This window comes from Mchenga conophoros, linkage group LG1 (assembly GCF_057382185.1).
Source record: "Mchenga conophoros isolate Kocher_MC1m ecotype Shallow Benthic linkage group LG1, M_conophoros_male_GT1.1, whole genome shotgun sequence".
Taxonomy (NCBI): domain Eukaryota; kingdom Metazoa; phylum Chordata; class Actinopteri; order Cichliformes; family Cichlidae; genus Mchenga; species Mchenga conophoros.
The window spans coordinates 22,329,052-22,346,138 of NC_140526.1; the positions used below are offsets into that span (position 1 = coordinate 22,329,052).

The 17,087-nt window shown below is 39.3% G+C and overlaps 2 protein-coding genes across 21 annotated transcripts in view; both read right to left on the reverse strand.

The window, feature by feature from the left end:
• Nucleotides 1-4,420, reverse strand: part of sox6 (SRY-box transcription factor 6) — a 132,717-nt gene extending 128,297 nt beyond the window's left edge. For 4 of the 9 annotated variants that reach the window (XM_085269979.1, XM_085269954.1, XM_085269970.1 and 1 more), the window contains exon 1: nt 1,823-2,404. The gene's annotated coding sequence lies outside the window, so the exon portion shown is untranslated. Of the gene's footprint in view, nt 1-1,822; nt 2,405-3,759; nt 3,834-4,189; nt 4,209-4,402 lie in introns of those variants that run through there. The other 5 variants (XM_085269939.1, XM_085269946.1, XM_085269975.1 and 2 more) reach the window with 5 other exon arrangements.
• A 5,242-nt stretch (nt 4,421-9,662) lies between these two features.
• Nucleotides 9,663-17,087, reverse strand: part of plekha7b (pleckstrin homology domain containing, family A member 7b) — a 74,618-nt gene continuing 67,193 nt past the window's right edge. For 9 of the 12 annotated variants that reach the window (XM_085270016.1, XM_085270091.1, XM_085270042.1 and 6 more), the window contains 4 exons: nt 16,081-16,311; nt 14,904-15,037; nt 13,240-13,388; nt 11,377-11,676 (listed from right to left, as the gene is read on the reverse strand). In XM_085270016.1, the coding sequence (XP_085126142.1) occupies nt 11,552-11,676; nt 13,240-13,388; nt 14,904-15,037; nt 16,081-16,311 (639 nt within the window). In that variant the 3' untranslated portion in view covers nt 11,377-11,551. The other 3 variants (XM_085269998.1, XM_085270033.1, XM_085270080.1) reach the window with 3 other exon arrangements.

A 17,087-nucleotide genomic window follows, 5' to 3' on the forward strand; every position in this document is an offset into this window, starting at 1 on the left:
TGCCACACGGACTAAAAACTTTACTTGGGCGGAGGAGCGGACTACCGAGTGTTCTTATCACTGTGGCAAAAATAATAATAGTAATGCGCGGGAGGGCTATCTGGGTTTGAGGTCTTAAAACGGGGGGGGGGGGGGGGGGTGCCGGAGTTAATTACAGTGTCATTAATTAGCCACAGGTGTGTCGTTTGTGTGGACGAAAAATGCACGTGCTCGGCGCTGAAAACACAGAAGAAGAAGAAGAAACAGAACGGGGGGGGGGGGGGGGGGGGGGGGGTGTTTAAACTGTTGTCATAGTGGATTCCCGTCTTATTAAAATGTTATTAGAAGTCCCGCAGTAGCCTCAGAGTGCTGTTTTTTTTTGTTTTTGTTTTTGTTTTTTTACTCAGGGAGTGTGTCTAATTTTGAAAAACGTCTTAAAATGAGGGGGCACTCTACACCCGCTGCTGCCGAAATTAATGATCTTGGAGTGATATTTTAGGAAATCTTCAATTTTTCATAAGCCTGCAAAATCAATTGACGTGCGTGCAAAAATAAATATTTCCTCAATGAGCAGTGTGTCTGAAATTTAAGTGCTTTTAGTATCCTAAAATATGACCAAAATCTGGCGTCTCTAAATATCAAAAAAAAAAAACATTTTATACTGGAAGGCCTTACTATTCATTGCTGGAACTGTCTTGCGGCAACAAACACATAAAAGGTGAGAAAATATCTCCTAATGGACACATGTACAGTTCTCACAATGGAACTTCTGTTCCGTTTATCCCGGGAGCGAGGAGCTTCAGATATTTCGGCTTAAATGGAAAACTGTCTGTTCGAGTACATCTTCTCTAAATGGACAAGCCCCGCGATTGTTGAATTTAATTTATGGCTTATGCATTCTTTTGGGGTCAATTCCCCTGACCCCCGGAGAAAGTTAAGGAAGAGCAAATTCCCAGGCTGCACGGCTTCAAGAAACTCCGAGGTTTCGGACAGGAAGAAAAAAAAAAGATTAGTGGGGGTCTGATAACTTCAGGCAACAAAGGTTCTGGATGCACGAGGGTATAATGAGACATAAGCGGAAGGTTCAAATAAACTTGTCTACCTCACATGTGGACAGGAACCTACCGGGACGCACGTCACTGTCAATGAACGGTACCGCTCTGTGGACAGAAGGGAAACTGCCACCAGCAGAACAAAGTTACAGGGCGCTGTAAACACGCACAGAACACCGCAACCAACCATCAAACATTTAATAGCTGATTAAGAATCAACACTCGGCAACGATAGATAGTTGAAACGTTATCGGTGGCAGCGGTCGGGGTTGGTCTAAGCGCTGCAGATTGCACCGTGCAGCCTGAGTCCGCCCGCACGCTCCCCGCTGCTGAAAGGGAGAAGAAAAAGAAGATGATTTTAAAGCTCCGAGCGATGAATCGGGCTGCCGCAGAGTTTACTTGTGATAAAGTTCAGTAAACGCGCTTTTTACGAATTACGAGGTCACCAGAGCCACTTCCAACCAGCACTTCACGCGTCACTCTCGTCTCGCGTGTAGACTTGGCTTGTTTGAGGTGAAAGCGACGCACCAGACAGTCTCAGTGATTAAAGTTTGACAGTCATTCTCCGAGTCTCAAAATGTACCGACTCGAGAAAGCTTTGCACACAGTTTACTTTGTAAAAAAATAAAATAAAAAACAATAATAGTAGTTTTAAAGCAAAACGCGCGCAAGGTTGTGTGATCGCTCGCGCTGACAGCGCGCTCGCCTTTAAGGAATCAGCAATTAAACACAAGGTGGAAATATAAGGAGAAGGAGGCATGTTGGAAAAGTAGAGAAAACGTGTTGTTTACCTTGTTGGTGTGAGCCGTGCTGATGATTGCCTACTTTTGCGTCCTTCCCCGTGCGCAAAGAACAGCAACTAGTCTCGGCTATACTTTACTGAAAATGATCACCGAGCTATCTGTTGAGCGAAAACTTAAGTCTGCTCACTCGGGGCCATAGGAGGGGATCCCGTCCACTCTCTGTGAAGTTCAGTTGTACAAAACTACAAGTACCTTTTGTTAACCGTCTATCTGGTCTTTATCTCCCTCTCTCACACACTCAGACAAGAGAAGACGATGCTGTCAATCTTGGCAATCAATGCGCGCAGCCATGTCGCAAGTATTCAAAGCATTTCCCGTCGTGCAACATCAGAAAGTGAGTGGCCAGGGCATTGATCTGAGGAAGGCAAAGAGGCAGGACTCCCCCTCCTCCTCCCAGACAAGAGATACGGGAGAGAGAGAAAGAGAGAGAGAGAGAGAGAGAGAGAGAGAGCGAGAGAGAGAGAGCGCGAGAGAGAGAGGTGGCGAAATAAAAGTGGAGACAGGGAGGATGGCTGTTAGCTTACTGCCCGCTTTTAGTAAGTTTAATAAGCTTACTTAAATTAACACCACTTACAAGCTACACAACAACTGAAAAGTTAAGGGCGACCTTTCCACCCCAGAGTTTTTCTTCAGTGACACTTTTTTTTTCATTTGTCTCGTTAGGAAACGAGTAATTCAGCGACCCCTCCCACTTCAGTCAAAGTTTATTATAATTATTACTATTGTTTCTTAAGAGGAAAATGCGGTCATCTGTGAGTATAGGTGACGAGATCAGGTGAGCGATAGGCTGTTTTATTTTTATTTACTTAAGTTTTGTGATACAACAGCATGTATTTGTGTGAATTACATCACCGTTTAAAATATAGCAGCATTAGATTCGGTGTTCTTTATAGTTTGTCACGGTGTCCTATACGCCTAGTTTTCATTTTCACACCATCCAGAAGGCTGCAGCTTCTTCTTCCTCTTCAGATTATTTCTAATTTAATTGACTGAGTCTCACATTATGCATTTTTGATTTTTTTGTGTAGATTTAAAAAAAATATTATTTATTTATTTCATCATACGCGCATTTCTTGCCAGTCAATTAAGTACATGCAAGTATTGTCACGATATATACTTACTGGAACACAAGTGAATTATTACATTTTATAAAAACGTGTCAAAAAATAAAAGACTTGTCGGTGACTGTCTTACTGTTTAAATTTACACACTTATTTCAGAATTTTGATATACATGTATATATTATTTTGTAAATAATTAAAAACAAACACACACAAATTTATATATTGACCAGTATAACGTTAGAAAATAATGGAAAATTGTTCGAAGCGTTACGTTTAAGTTTTACTTTCATAAACGACATTTTACTGTAGTTTTGGTGTATTTGTTCTTAAGTTTTAACACAGAAACTAAAAATAAAATAACCATTATGTACCATCAGTACGTTAACGCAGAGCTATTGATTAGCAGGTTAGACTGGATACAGCTGAAATACAAAACACCTCATTTTTTTAAACAGATTCAGCAAATGTAAGTTGACATCTGATATTACTCAAAAATCCAGCTACTGGGACCTTACAGGCAGACCCTCACTTGCAATAACAGAAGATTTTACTGAGAGGAATTTATCTGTCACGAACAGAGCATATGTTTTAGATAATCAGCTGGGTTTGGATGAGGCCCACAGCTATCATTCAAAAAAGGAATCTCGGTAAAAACGTGCACATATTAAAAAAATGTAATTTAATTTAAAAAGAGGAGAGAGAGATCTGACAACGTTGTAGCTTTGAAAAACATCAGCAACATTTTGTGACCAGCAGAAAATACAAATAATAATAATAATCATAATAATATTAATAAAAGGTAGAAGTCCGTTAGTTAACATGCCATAAGTGTCACATAATAGAAATGAGAAAGTTACTTACAAAGACAGGAGACAGCAGAAGAAAATTCTGATTGTTAACTGCAGAATGACATGAGCTGAGCTGAAAGAAGGAGGGGAAGCAGAGGAAGAGAGAGAGAGTGACAGAGGAGAGAGAGAGGGGGGGTGAGAGGGAGGGAGAGAAAGAGAGTGAGGCAGAGAGAGAGAACAACTTCGCGACAGATGCGAGTCCTGAGCGTCTCACTTTCCCTTTCTTGCTGTTCCAGGTGAAGCAAAACACACCAACACCACATCTACATCAAAGACCTTCAAAATGCTCCTGTGCGCGTTACAATGCACACACTGCATGCTTTTCTCCACTGAACTTCTACAACACTGATAGCCTGCAAGTTAAGTATTAACTTTTTTTTTCCCGGCAGTGTGCGAAATGTCAAAGTTTACATTTAGCTACGAATAAATAAATAAAGACTTACCTTTAACACTGAAACTTTTCTACTGTCACACTTTTAACCTGAGCCCCTCTTCTAAAGCTATAACGATCTGATTCACATCACCAAATTTAATAAAAATCATACAGAGTAAAAAGCTTTGCACCATAAAATTGCATATGATCCTATAACAGTCTGACACCGTGTTTTTCCGGATGCATACATGATGATTCTGTGTTGTTCCTGCTGTTAGTGTACCTTCTTTAACGAGCGGAGTTTTTTCTTTCACCGCTTGCACTTGAACGTGTGTTGGATGTGTCTCATGCGCCACCTTTTGGTCACTGTGTGAAGCTCACCTGCAAGGAAAAAAAATCTCTTTAAAGACAGACAATCAGTGCATTTAGGGAAAACACCTTTATTTTATTTATTGATCTTTGTTTTTAAAGTTGGACGTTCAATTTTTATTTGGTTAACATTGACCAAACGGCAATAAGGAGTGCAATGGCATTACCACCGGTTTCCATTGTTGCTGCTTCAAAAGTGACAGTGTGAGTAGGGTTAAAAGAAAAAAAAAGGGTGCAAAACAATATGAGTCATTACATTTGTTTAACGTGTATTTATTTCCAGACTTTGCTCTGTTCAGTGACAGATGATTGTGCAGCTGAACAGGTGCCCGCAAGTGCCAGATAGTTCTCTAAATACAAATATAGGCTACTTTTACAGAGGTGACTGTAATGGCTTCCTCTTTATAGCTCAGATGGTAGTGCGCGAAGCCTGTGTGAAGAGCAAAAGACAGTCCAACTTGTTGGGGGGTAAGGCAGACACATTTGCATACCCTGTGAGTCTTTGATGCATCTTGAAATTCAAGTCTAGCCCATAAATATTTGAAAAGGAGAGTGCATGAAAATCAACATTTTTGTTACATTAAATTAACATGTGTTCTTCTCCTGTTCTGCATGGTTAATTAGAGAACACCATTGAGTCAGTGAGTGAGGATTGGGGGGGGGGGGGGGGGGGCTGCTTTGATTACACTGCAACCAGAGGAGGTTTCAAAGGTGTGCAGCTGATTCATGCTTAGGAATACAGTCATTAGTATCTCAATGAGCAGCCAAAATTATCAAAATTCCAAAGGAAGATTTTAAAAGTTCTACTTTAAACCATTTACTTTTCATTCTACAGCAGTTTAGGTGTCTGTCTCTGGACATGGGATCTCCTTTGACACATACAAGTTTGTTTTAACCCCATATTTATGAGCAGTGCACAGACAATAAGTGCTTGTTGCAGTTATATGTAGATACACAGCAATTTTAAGCACTTGTTTAATATCTACACCCATGACGGGTGTATAAATGGGTAATATTTGCTTGATAATGTAGTATATAGCCCTATTTTTAATATAAAAAAAAATCTAAACAGTGCCACCTTCATATAATCCTAATCCATCTTACATTTGGAAATGTGCAGGCAGAAATGTGCAGACACGCCTTTGCTTTTCATTTTTAATGCACTTTGCAAGTAGTTGTGCATGCAGGTTTGGTGGTCTAGGTAAAAAGTAAATGCTGGTAGTTCTGCTCAGCTGTTACTTCCATGACACTGGGCGCAGTAAGTGACTCCAAAATGTTGCAATAAATACAGTTTCTTAAGTTTCTTTTCTATCTATTAATACAGTTTATATTTTGTGTTCTATAAAAAAATGTAAATGTATGAGAAACTGTAAGATTTTCAGTGACTAAGACCCTTACCTACCATTGGTTAGATGATCAGTTAAAAACGCCGACAAGGTTCAGCTGTAAGTGATCAGTGTCCGCCCAACCAACATAGCTTACTGAATGCCAGATATAGCAATTAACTCAAACACTATTTGCATACATGCAAATGATCTATCCCAACTGGACTTGCAACGTGGGATGCGCTGTTCTCATTAGTTGACCCAAATCTCTTACTTGTAACTCTGGATTTCATCAAAGTTTAGTCAGGATCTAATATTTCCTTTCAAGTTAACAGCGAACCCCTGATAAATCATGTCGAAATAAGGAGTGCAACATGCCAGTTCTAATGATGTAGTGATGAGCGACATCATCACGCTGCCTGTGCCAACAACGCTACAAATGTACACATACAACTCATGTATGATGGTCAGTGATGTGCGGTACTGTACATTTAAAGTGCTTCTGAACACGTTACCTGCACTGTCTTATTTGAGGTACAGTCAGAAATCTGGTTATGCGAGCGAGTATAACACAGATTACTCCGAAGAATTTAATTTTTCCACAGCTGTTATATCTTTCAGTAAAACACATTTTTCAAGCTGCAAAGTAAATGTCCTACCATTTTAATGCTGATAGACTTATTAAAAAAATTTAAATAGTGATATGTCATGATCTTTTTGTTACGTAGCTCTGAAGATCCAAGATGCACAGCATTCTCACTGAATGCAGTAAATTTCACTTATTTAAGTGTGTATGTGTACATGGAGCTGCTAGACTAAAGACGAGGCCCAGGGGCATTTGGTTCATTTGCAAAGTAATTGCTTTTATGTACAAAAAACTCATTCACTGTAGGTATTGTAAAAGCTTTCCGTTTAGGGAAACATGAGATTAATTCATTGTTTAGCGTAACACAGCACCTTTTCAACATTCACTTAATGATTCATGTTGGAGGAATTGTGTTGTCTATAATAGGCCAATAAAGAAATGCCTCAATACGTAATAAACATTTGTACCTCTCTGATGATCCCATTGTTTTAAAAAAACATTAAAAAACTAACAAAGTGGCTTCAACATAAAACAATTCAAAAATAGGAAGTTTTCTTTTTGGGGAAAGCTGGGCCAATGCGGTGCAGCATGAATGTTATTCAGCTTTCCCTCTATTCTTTATATAGCGTGCACACACGTTGGGAAGAATATTCAGTGATTCCTAGCTCTTCAATTATTCAACAAATTCCATTTCTTACATATTAAAAAATGTACCGTATGTGGAATTTGAAAATGATAAAACAGCATAAAATACTATTTTGAAATCAAAGCACCTATTGCATGGGCTTTCTTGGTTTTGTATTTGTACAATTGGACTACAATCCGGATCCCCACAGTGTGCAAAGGAGGCACCAGCTGGGTTTTCCACTGTAGCCTAATTCTTATTCACTGTAACAATAATATTTATGTGATTGAAATAGGTATCACTGGGAATCGCAGGCGGATTTCTCCTTTCTTCTTCATGTCACAGGAAAACTATGAATATCTTACAAATGCATTGTGCGCTGTAGTGAAGAACACAGACCTGAGAACAAGGTCAGACTGCTCAGCGTGGTGTCAAGAGGCTCTCTCTCTTTCAAGCAAAGGCCTTTAAAAAAAAAAAGCAACAAAAAGTCAAAGCCTTAACCTAATCAATGTCATCTGAAGAGCACTGTAAACACTTGCGCGAGGCTCTTTTATGCTTGGATTTTAAGTGAGACATTTTATTTTCTTGTATAAAAGCTACTCTCTAGCAAACATTTCTGTCAGGACGCTGAGCAGCGGTTTTTCTTCTTGTGGAAAAAAAAAATCACTTCTGAAGCCAGTAAGTATTTAGTAAAGGATTAATGCGGGAGGCCTTGATTGCGTTTAACAGAACAGGACCCAATTAGCATAATAGGCCCTCTTTCATTCTCTTTGAAGTCCAGAGCATAGAATAACAAATGTATATGAACCGCCAGCCAAACGTCAATACATGGAAATGCCACAATCCTCGGTGGAGGGTCTTGGGTGAATTTTTTGCAAGAGGAGGGGAAAACATCCCATCTTATTGCAAAATAAGCAGAACAGTGGATGTGATTGGTCTTCTAGCCACCAGGGCCAGCGTGCTCTGTGGGGCCCTGATCCTGGAGGATCAAGATGGAAGCAGAAAGGATGTAGTTGCTGGAGGGTGGGGTGGGTAGGCGGGGGGTGCATCCCCTCTCTCTCTCTCTCAGGTGTTTTTAAAGCACACTGTGATGCGGATGAGTAAAAGTAATTACTCTCCAATTAAAGATAAAGATGTCACTTGGGAGGGAGCTGCAACACAAAGGCTCGCCATGCAGAGGAGGGCGAGGGCAAAGTGTGCGCATCACATCCTACAGCTGCAGCGGGACGAGTCATGATAAATGTAACGTGATAAATATTTGTGCTGGAAACTGCAGTATTTGGTAATAACGGCGCAGTTGAGCTTTCCATTTAAAAACATATTCTCTGCATTATTTTTCCTTTTGAATCCGAAGTTCAACACATGCATTTCTCAGAGGTTTCTTTTACAATTGCAATGGAGACGTAGTTCATGATTTAAAGATATGAATTCTGTACTTCAGAATCCAGAGTTATTAGTATCCACCTTCTTGGTTGAAAATACACGGAATTAAAAATGCCCTTTTGAGATGGAAAAAGCTTTGAACTTAAGAAACATTTCAAGAAGCCTCTCTCTTTCTTTTTTTGTATTGGAAGTTCACCTCCTTTGAGCATGCCATAGTTTGGTTCCCTTTTCAAATAATAGAATGAAGTTTAATAGGTCACGGCAATCAATGTGAAGGTTCAAAGAGAATCTTGGAGCGATGCAGATATATTTTGTAATTTCCCTTTGTACATGATTTGAATAAAGATACAGTCAATAAACGGCATCAGTGAAATCAAATAAAGACCAAAGGCTCCTGTAGGTTAAAAGCTAAAGTCACAAAATGTGTTCGGTTCCTGCCGTTTGAGGTTCTCAAACGGGGGGGAGAATAAACTGTCCATCACTGCAAGAACTTTTTTTAAGGTACCTCTTTCACATGTCAAAGGTAAAATCAGGTCTGAACTAGTTGTGGAGGAATACCAACATCCCACAGGAAACATCAGCTAAAACAACTTTAGTGTCTTCGGAGATGCTCTCTCTCTCTCTTGTACAGTGTGGCAGCTACTGTACAGAAGACTTTACAGCCATATTACAGCTTTGCCCCTGGTATTTCTGCAGTGGGCTGATTTGTTTGGGTGAACACACCACTGAGTTTTGATATTTGGTGTAACATCAAAAGGCGATGCCAGCTGTGCCACAAAGACCTGCGCCACTAATGCGGCAAGGGAAATGTTTCATAAGTCGTTTGCACTCATAAGCTCCAGATAATGTTGCGAGAAAAAAAGGATCGGGACACTGATGCACTTTCTCGTACTCAGCGGGAGTCTGCTTGAAAGTGCTGAAATGCTCTGTTTGGATTCAGGACACTGAATTCTGCACTAACCTACTGCGTTATTCTCCGCAGAGGCACAATCGAACATCACAGGGGCCCACTGTGTCAGGGTGCCTTAGCCTACTCTAGCAGACATTTGGGTATTTGTTATGCCTGGAGAAGTCGAGCGAAAACCGCGGTAGAGTTTTAAAGTTCCCTTGAAAAAACACAAAAGATTTTTACATGTTTTTGTACGTAGTCTGAAGCTTGAGGCCATTGTACGTGGTGCTCGACTCATTCGAGCCAACCTCGTAGAAATAAAATCAATGAAATGAACACATGTGCGACAAAGCAAATGTTGTGTTAATAACTTTAATATTCACATTTTTTTATAAACTTTCATTGCTCGACCTTCTCAAGTCACACAAAAAATATGTTCGAGGTTATTTTCATCCCGATGTAAGCAAAAATAAAATTTATTTTGGCAAGCCTAAAGGGGACTGGCAGTGCTACAAGTACATACATATGAGATTTCAAGTGGTTTGGTTTAAGAATATTATCTGAGTGTTGACAAAAATACTATCATCGTGACGCATTTAGTACCTTCTCGCTCTTCACATTCCATTTGAGTTTTTCAGTTGCGATCACACTGCAAGAAGCAATTCAGTCGTGTCTTGAAAATATGATACAGTGCACAGTTAAAAGTGCGATAACTTGTAGAAAATGTCATTTTACTATTATGAGATTAACATTTTTTTTTTAGACATTTCCATATTTGATAAGCACAGCCACACCCACAGCGAAGTCCTCAGGTTTTCTATAGAAAGTTGCTTTCAGCAGCTTTGAAACACCTCAGTTAGTTGTTGCTGCATACATCTCAGAGAGCAAGTTCAAGGCGTCGCTACCGTTTTTCTGTTGCTGCATATAAAAATGTCCCGAATCAAACAAAAATCCTCTTTGCTTTGAAAACCCAGTGGATTGTTGTCAGTGTGAAATAGCACCTCAGTGTCCAGAAATTGCTTGAGCTGGGAAGTGATGAGAGAGAGGAAAAAGTAAGCACAAGGAAAGTAAATATCATAAACACAATAAAAACAAAAAACTACAAAATTGGATAAAGTAACAGTGTGTTTCAGTTTTTTATGTTGGGGTGGGGTTACTTAACAGTCCCTTCTTAAAAAGTAGCTTTGTAAAGATATAACATACCTGCACATTATTAAAGGGCAGTTAGAGGCCAATCATTAAAGGTATTATCAGACAGCGATAATAACAGGGCTTTCATCGCGGTGCATGCATAACTTCATGCTGCCCAACATGCAGATTAAAACTAACATGCAAAATGTTACATGCGAGGGGTTTTTGTGAAGAAACAAGTGCCGTGCATGTAATATTCTTAACTTTCACAACCCGACTGCGCATTAAAGCTCACCTCCGAAAGCAAACCCAGAATATAAAGAAAGCATGCAGCGACATGAGTAGATAGTATCTCACATCCACATTGTGCAGTTCTGAAAAGAAACTATTCCACGCTTTCAGAGCCACATGAATGCTGCATTGCTCTGCAAGTTAAAGTTCATATACGTGTTTGTTATTGCGAGTCTTCGTTTACTGTTTTGGGATCTGATTATTTTACGTGCGTCTATTTGTCAAAAGATGGCTGATATGGTTAGTACAGGAAAAATACCTTTAAACAGGAAATAGCATTAAAATATCTGTGGCATCAAGTACTGGGTGATGGACAGAAGTTTTTTTTTTTAAATAAAGCAGTGAAATGACACGAGCTTTATTTGTGCATTTACAGTAACAACAGTGATATGTAGATTTTCTTCTGCCAGGCTACAGATGGGGAGCTAATTGGTGCTGAGGAATGCAGCTGTGCTGACTGCTGAACTGTCAAGGTGCTAAATCAAAAGGTGTCTCTTTTGTTAATTATACACAATGCTACAAACAGTCGTGTTCGTTTGAGCCCTTTCTTTGCACAGCCATCCATAAATATTTTGGCAGTGGTACAAAAAAAAATTTACACACAATTATCACAGTGGGATGAGCAGACTGCCTGCAGATGTTTGTTTTGATTATAATGGGAGCAGAGGCAGGGCTTCCCTAACCTAGAGGAGATGTGTTTCCGACAATCATGACGGCGCGGTGAGCATGCGGCGAGGTGCGAAGCACGCAAGAACACCTTGTTTTGGGGGGGGAATTAGCAAGAAGCATTAGCACCGCAAAGCGTGCACTTAGGCCTTACTTCATGTTTCTGACTAGACAAATGTGTAGTGAATTCCGTTGTTCAGAGGAGAAGGAGGCGCCAGAGAAACGGGAGGAAGAGGAGGAGGTGGAGGAGGGGGTGGGGGAGGAGGTGTTAGGACGTTAACCTGTGGAGGAACTATGGAGAGAGGGCAAGAGGGGGGGGAAAAAGAGAGAAGGAACATTTGTTGTTAGAAGCCAAAAGAGTGAAATAGTTTCATATTCATGTTTTCCTGAAAAGAAATATAAGCATGAAACTTTTTAACTGTACTTACAGTTTCTATGTTGTGCATCTATTACACTCGGGATGGGAAATATGGATTAGTCCAATAACACTGCTTATGGTTTTTTATTATATTGGTCTTCTTAAATGTTAAAAAGATTTTTCGATAAAATTGGATCAGTTTTGGGGGAAATTTTAGTCATTTCAAACAGCACTTAAACAAATTAATAGTGCATTTTTTAAACAATAGTGAATACATGCATGTATATATACATATACATATCACCCAACTTCAATAGCAATGAAGTATACTAAAGAAATCTGAAAATGTAGATGTAAATGCAAATGCAAATGTAAAAAAAACGTTTTTTAATAGGTCATCATAACGTGATTAGGACTGGTTAATATTCATTTTTAATTAATCTGCTTATATACAAAAAAACAAGAGGCACTGAACAAGAAGATAACTTTGTAGCTCATTAATCATTTCCCTGTACAAAATTACAGATTTGACGAGATCCAATGAATACAAAGAATTTTAAAAAATCCAACAATGAAAACACCTTTGCAATAAATACCACACGTATGTGATATTGCAGCGACAGATATTCCTGCTTTTATGCTGGAGTTACTGATGTCTCTCATGCATAATACTATGGAAAAGACTCTTCTTTTAATTCAAGGATTTGAAAGTGCACCAACATACCTCACTTTAACACCAAAGGAAGAGAAAGTCATTGATTCAGTCTCCACTGACAAGATGCCACCAGTTATATTCTCTGGCATTTCTCTATGCTGGAAATAATGTTATAATTGTTGACTTTGCTTCACTGTGCATATTAAACTTCCTCACACGCTGACAGCTTGAGTCTTACCGTGTGTGACAGATATATATGTGTGTGCATAGGTGTGTGTGTGTGTGTGTGCGTGCGAGGCAGGCAGACTGACAATCTGCTGCAGCTACAGTGAAAATTAACTCGCCTGTCTGCTGTAGAGTATGAAAGAGATGAGATGTGGGCGCAGTGTCTTTTATGCAGGTTCAGAGCTACGTTCAAAGCGGCAGCAACAGTATGCAGATGTGGAGTAGAGTTTGACTGGGTCATTGATCAGATCACAAAATGGCCTCATCAAGCGATTCCTCCCCAGCCTAAAAGATCCTACATGGATTGCAATTAGAGACTATCTTAGATCCTAGTAAGGAATAACGTTCACTTATTAGGAAATGAACAGCCTTATTGCTTGACTCTGCACCTTACGCCCCACCTCATCAATCCAGAATTCTTGAAAGACTGCTTCCCTCTCTCTTTATCCCTTCTTCAACAAAAATATGTCAATATGATCCCAGAAGGAATTCCACTCAAGCCGTCAGCTTGTGTGGAATTATTATTTTTTTTAGCATTTTTTTTTTTTTTGCAATGATTTTTCACACTCACGGTTCAAATAGGCAGATAATGGTTTCAAATTAGGTGAGAGACCAACCTGCAACAAGTTTGCTCTTGAGCGAAGCCTCTGAGGCGAGAGCGTAGGACATGGTGATGATCCGCTCCTGTTCCTGCAGAGCTGAGTCGAGCGCCACTGGCACCTCTTCTGGCTTCTCCGCAGACACCGCTGGTGCTAGGTTTTGCACACTGTAAAAGAAAAGAATGAAAGCAACAAATGAACAAAAATCTCACACACCATAGAAATGTGGAAGGACCCTAGAGGGAGGTCAAAAAGAAGCCTGAGATATACCAAACTGTCCAAAAATCTTGGACACCCCTCATTTCTTTATATTTTGCTAGGAATATGAGCAATAGGTGCTGTGACCTAATGAAACATGATTTTATGAATGAAGATATTCAAAGCTCCTGCTTGGATGTCGGTTGACTTTTGTCCTATTCCCTAGATCACTGCTTCAGTAAAGCTGAAGCTCTGTGGAGGCCAATCCATGACTGATGATGCCATCAGTCATCAATCATGCTTTTACTGCACTGACAGTGTGTTTGGGATCACTGTCATGCTCAAAAATAAAGAAATTACAAATCAGATGCTTTCCAGATGGTAGTACATGGTGAATCAAAATCTGATGGTTCTTTTCTGATTGACATTTCCATCTAATTGAATAAAATCCTCACCAACACTGGCTGAAATACAGCTTCACATCATGACAGAGCCTCCACTGTGTTTTACACGCACTCACTTTTGTAAATCTCAAAGTTTGTACCTTGCATATGGTGGAGTAGGATGTGAAACAAAAATTTCAAATTTGAATCAATCTCCCTATAATACCTGTTGTTTCTGGGTTTCAGTCCAGTTCTTGTGTAACTTGGCATACCTCAGTCTTTTCTTCCTCTTTCCCTTCCTTAGGAATGACGTCCTGATGGATTGAAAGGACATATGCATCTCTCCTGTGTCAGGTATTTGATGGATTTTTTTCCCTTTTTCTTAACGGTATGACTTTCAGATACTGTTATTCTGCTGTAGATAGCTTTTTAGTTCTGCCAATGCATCTTAAATGTTTTAAGGACACTCTGTGCAACATGCATGATATGCATACCTTGGCTAATAATTCTTTGGGAATTACCTTGTTGGTACAAGAACACTTTTTTATGACACTCAGACTGTGTTATCTGTGGCATTTTTGCAGATTCTATTAAATAAATGAGAATAAATTGGGCTGCTAGTAACAAAGCACCTAAAGATACAATTTAAAAATGTGTCTTCCAAAGTTGTTATGTGTAGAAACAAAACTGAATAATACCTTGAGTTAGGTTGCTTTAAAAAAATATTTGATTCATATACATCAGTGTTAAATGGCCTAACAAAAAACACATCCTTTTACAAATGGTGAGGTACAAAGACTTCACTGAAAATGAGTAAAAACGCAGCCAGTCTGTAAAGAAAAACTTTGAAAGAAAGGCTGTTTGTTGCTCAAGATCCTTAAAAAATTACAAGAAAGCCTGAATCCTAGGGTCCAAAATATAAAGAAATTAGGGGTGACTCAATGCTTTTTTTTTTACAGTCCTATAGTCCAGAATCTTCAGGGCCTTGAAACTGATTGCATTTGCTTGACTAGTAGTATGGAAACACTACTCTCCTAAAACATCAGAGTTGAGTAACACTCCAATGTAACTTCAGGGTTTATTTAGTTACACTTCATCTACCTGGACTTTGCCAAGATGCTTTTGATACGCTCCACCTTACGATGACGCTCCTCCACTTCTTGAGGACTGAGTGGCTCCTCAGGCTCCGAGTCCACGTAGCGCTCTGGAATCGACACTTTCTGAGGTTTGGACAGCTAGAACACAGATGCAGTGTGTGAATTAAGATGTTTGCCACTTTATTGTGATCTCTACTGTGAGGTCAAAAATGATATACGAGATCACTACGCAAGTTGAAGATTTGTAATCCTGAAAATGATCAAATAAGCATAGGACAAACTGTAATAAAATATGGAGACTAAATATGCAGAGATGTGCCCTGAAGTATCTTTAAAATGCTATTTTCATTTTAGTACAGGCAGAAAGTTTCAGCACTTGTATAGCTTCACACAATGACGTTTATCTGTCGCATACTAATGCATACTTTATACCGCCAGCATCCAGCCTATAGCTCATTTCTTCAATACCTATGTAGAAACAGTGCTGCAATACTTTCTGATGCTTTTTCCATAATTTCAGCAGCAAGTTTGTCAGCCAGTCTAATCAGGCTGCCTCACGACAGCATTGTGTAGGAAATTATTAATTATGTGCCACGTTTGCTGGTGCAGGTGCTGTTTATCTGTTGCTCATTTTAACATATTCTTTAAACATGATAAAACCTTTCAGTATATGCCTTTTAGGGATTCATCAAAATATCAGTGGAACATCAGTATCGACCAGTATTGACTTCTACCAGCCAATCAGCAAAAAAAGACGAGTGACATTTATTGACTGGAAATCTGTTGTGTCCCATTTGATACAGTTAGGTATTTTTAAAATCAAGTTTATTTTATTTTCCTCAAAAATGGGAGAGAAATACCAAGAAAAAGTAAACAAACAGAAAAAAAATGTCATCTGAGAATTTAAAGATCAGCAGCACAATCCACGAAATCCAATCCATGAGAATATTAAAAAAAGGGCTTGGTTGTGGCGCCTCCCATCATTTTAAATATTCCTTCTGTAAATATTTCTTTTTATTCACTTTCAGTATTCATTTTATAAAAGAAAAACTCCTTTTTGGGGTGAGTAGCCTCCTTTTTAACGTTCAGTGCACTGTTTTCCCCCTTTCATGTTATTCCTATGTTGACATTTTTCCTAGTCAGCTGTATTTCTTATTTTTAAAAAATGAAAAAAAAAATACCTCTTTGTTAAGGTCCAGGTCATAGTCCAGAGGTTCCAGGTCAACCTCATGGGTGGGAGGGGGGGTTGTGGCCATGGAGCGGAAGGTCAGCCATTCATCCGAATGCGAGCGGGGTCTCTCTTTGTGCTCGGGAGGTCTTTCCTCCCCCTGGACACTCCTAACTCCCTGAGCCTCCTCCCCCTGAACCGCCCTCTCGAGTAACTGCAGGTCAAACTCCTGCTCTCTCTTCCACTGGACAACGCACACAGGAAAAATGTAGACTGTGAAACAAAGGACAGGGTGCTGCCACCAAGTTTTCTTGACTAAAAGAAAAAGTGAAACTTCTTTCACTTGCCTTCGTGGTTATATTCATGGCACACATGCTCGTCCTATTCCTAACATGATATTAAAGATTGCAGAGGGTTTTTACTTGCAATGTACAATGTCCAAATGCGTGTGTGTGTGTGTGTGTGTGTGTGTGTGTGTGTGTGTGTACAAGTGTGAAAAGGTAAAAAAAAAAAAGAGGGCACATGCATAAATGAGTATGCATGCTGATATGAAAGATCTCAAAACACAGCATGCTAGAACTCTACAAGTGTGACAAGAACACAACACTTCACTCAAACTGATGACAAATTCAACAAACATAAGAAAGTTATACATGTTTACAGAAAAAAATGCAATAAATTAAAAAAAAACATGCCAATGAGTTCTTTAGAAAATATTTTTTATTTTTTGCAGTCACATTTGTAAAAGGAAGGATTCCTCTAGCCAACAGTAATTAGCAGATAAAACACTGAGCACATGATGCAATCACCTAACTCACTGTATGTTGCGATATGTAATGTGCTGTTAGTATCAGTACATCAGCATTGCCCAGGAAAAGTGTTAAATGGGACAAGAGTTGGTCCCAATCTATAAAACATATGATTTCAGTTTTATCTTCATTTAAATTTAAAACAAACAAACAAAAAAATCAGGTGAGAAAAATGGTGCGATGACATTGACAAGAGTGGGCTTAAGAATGT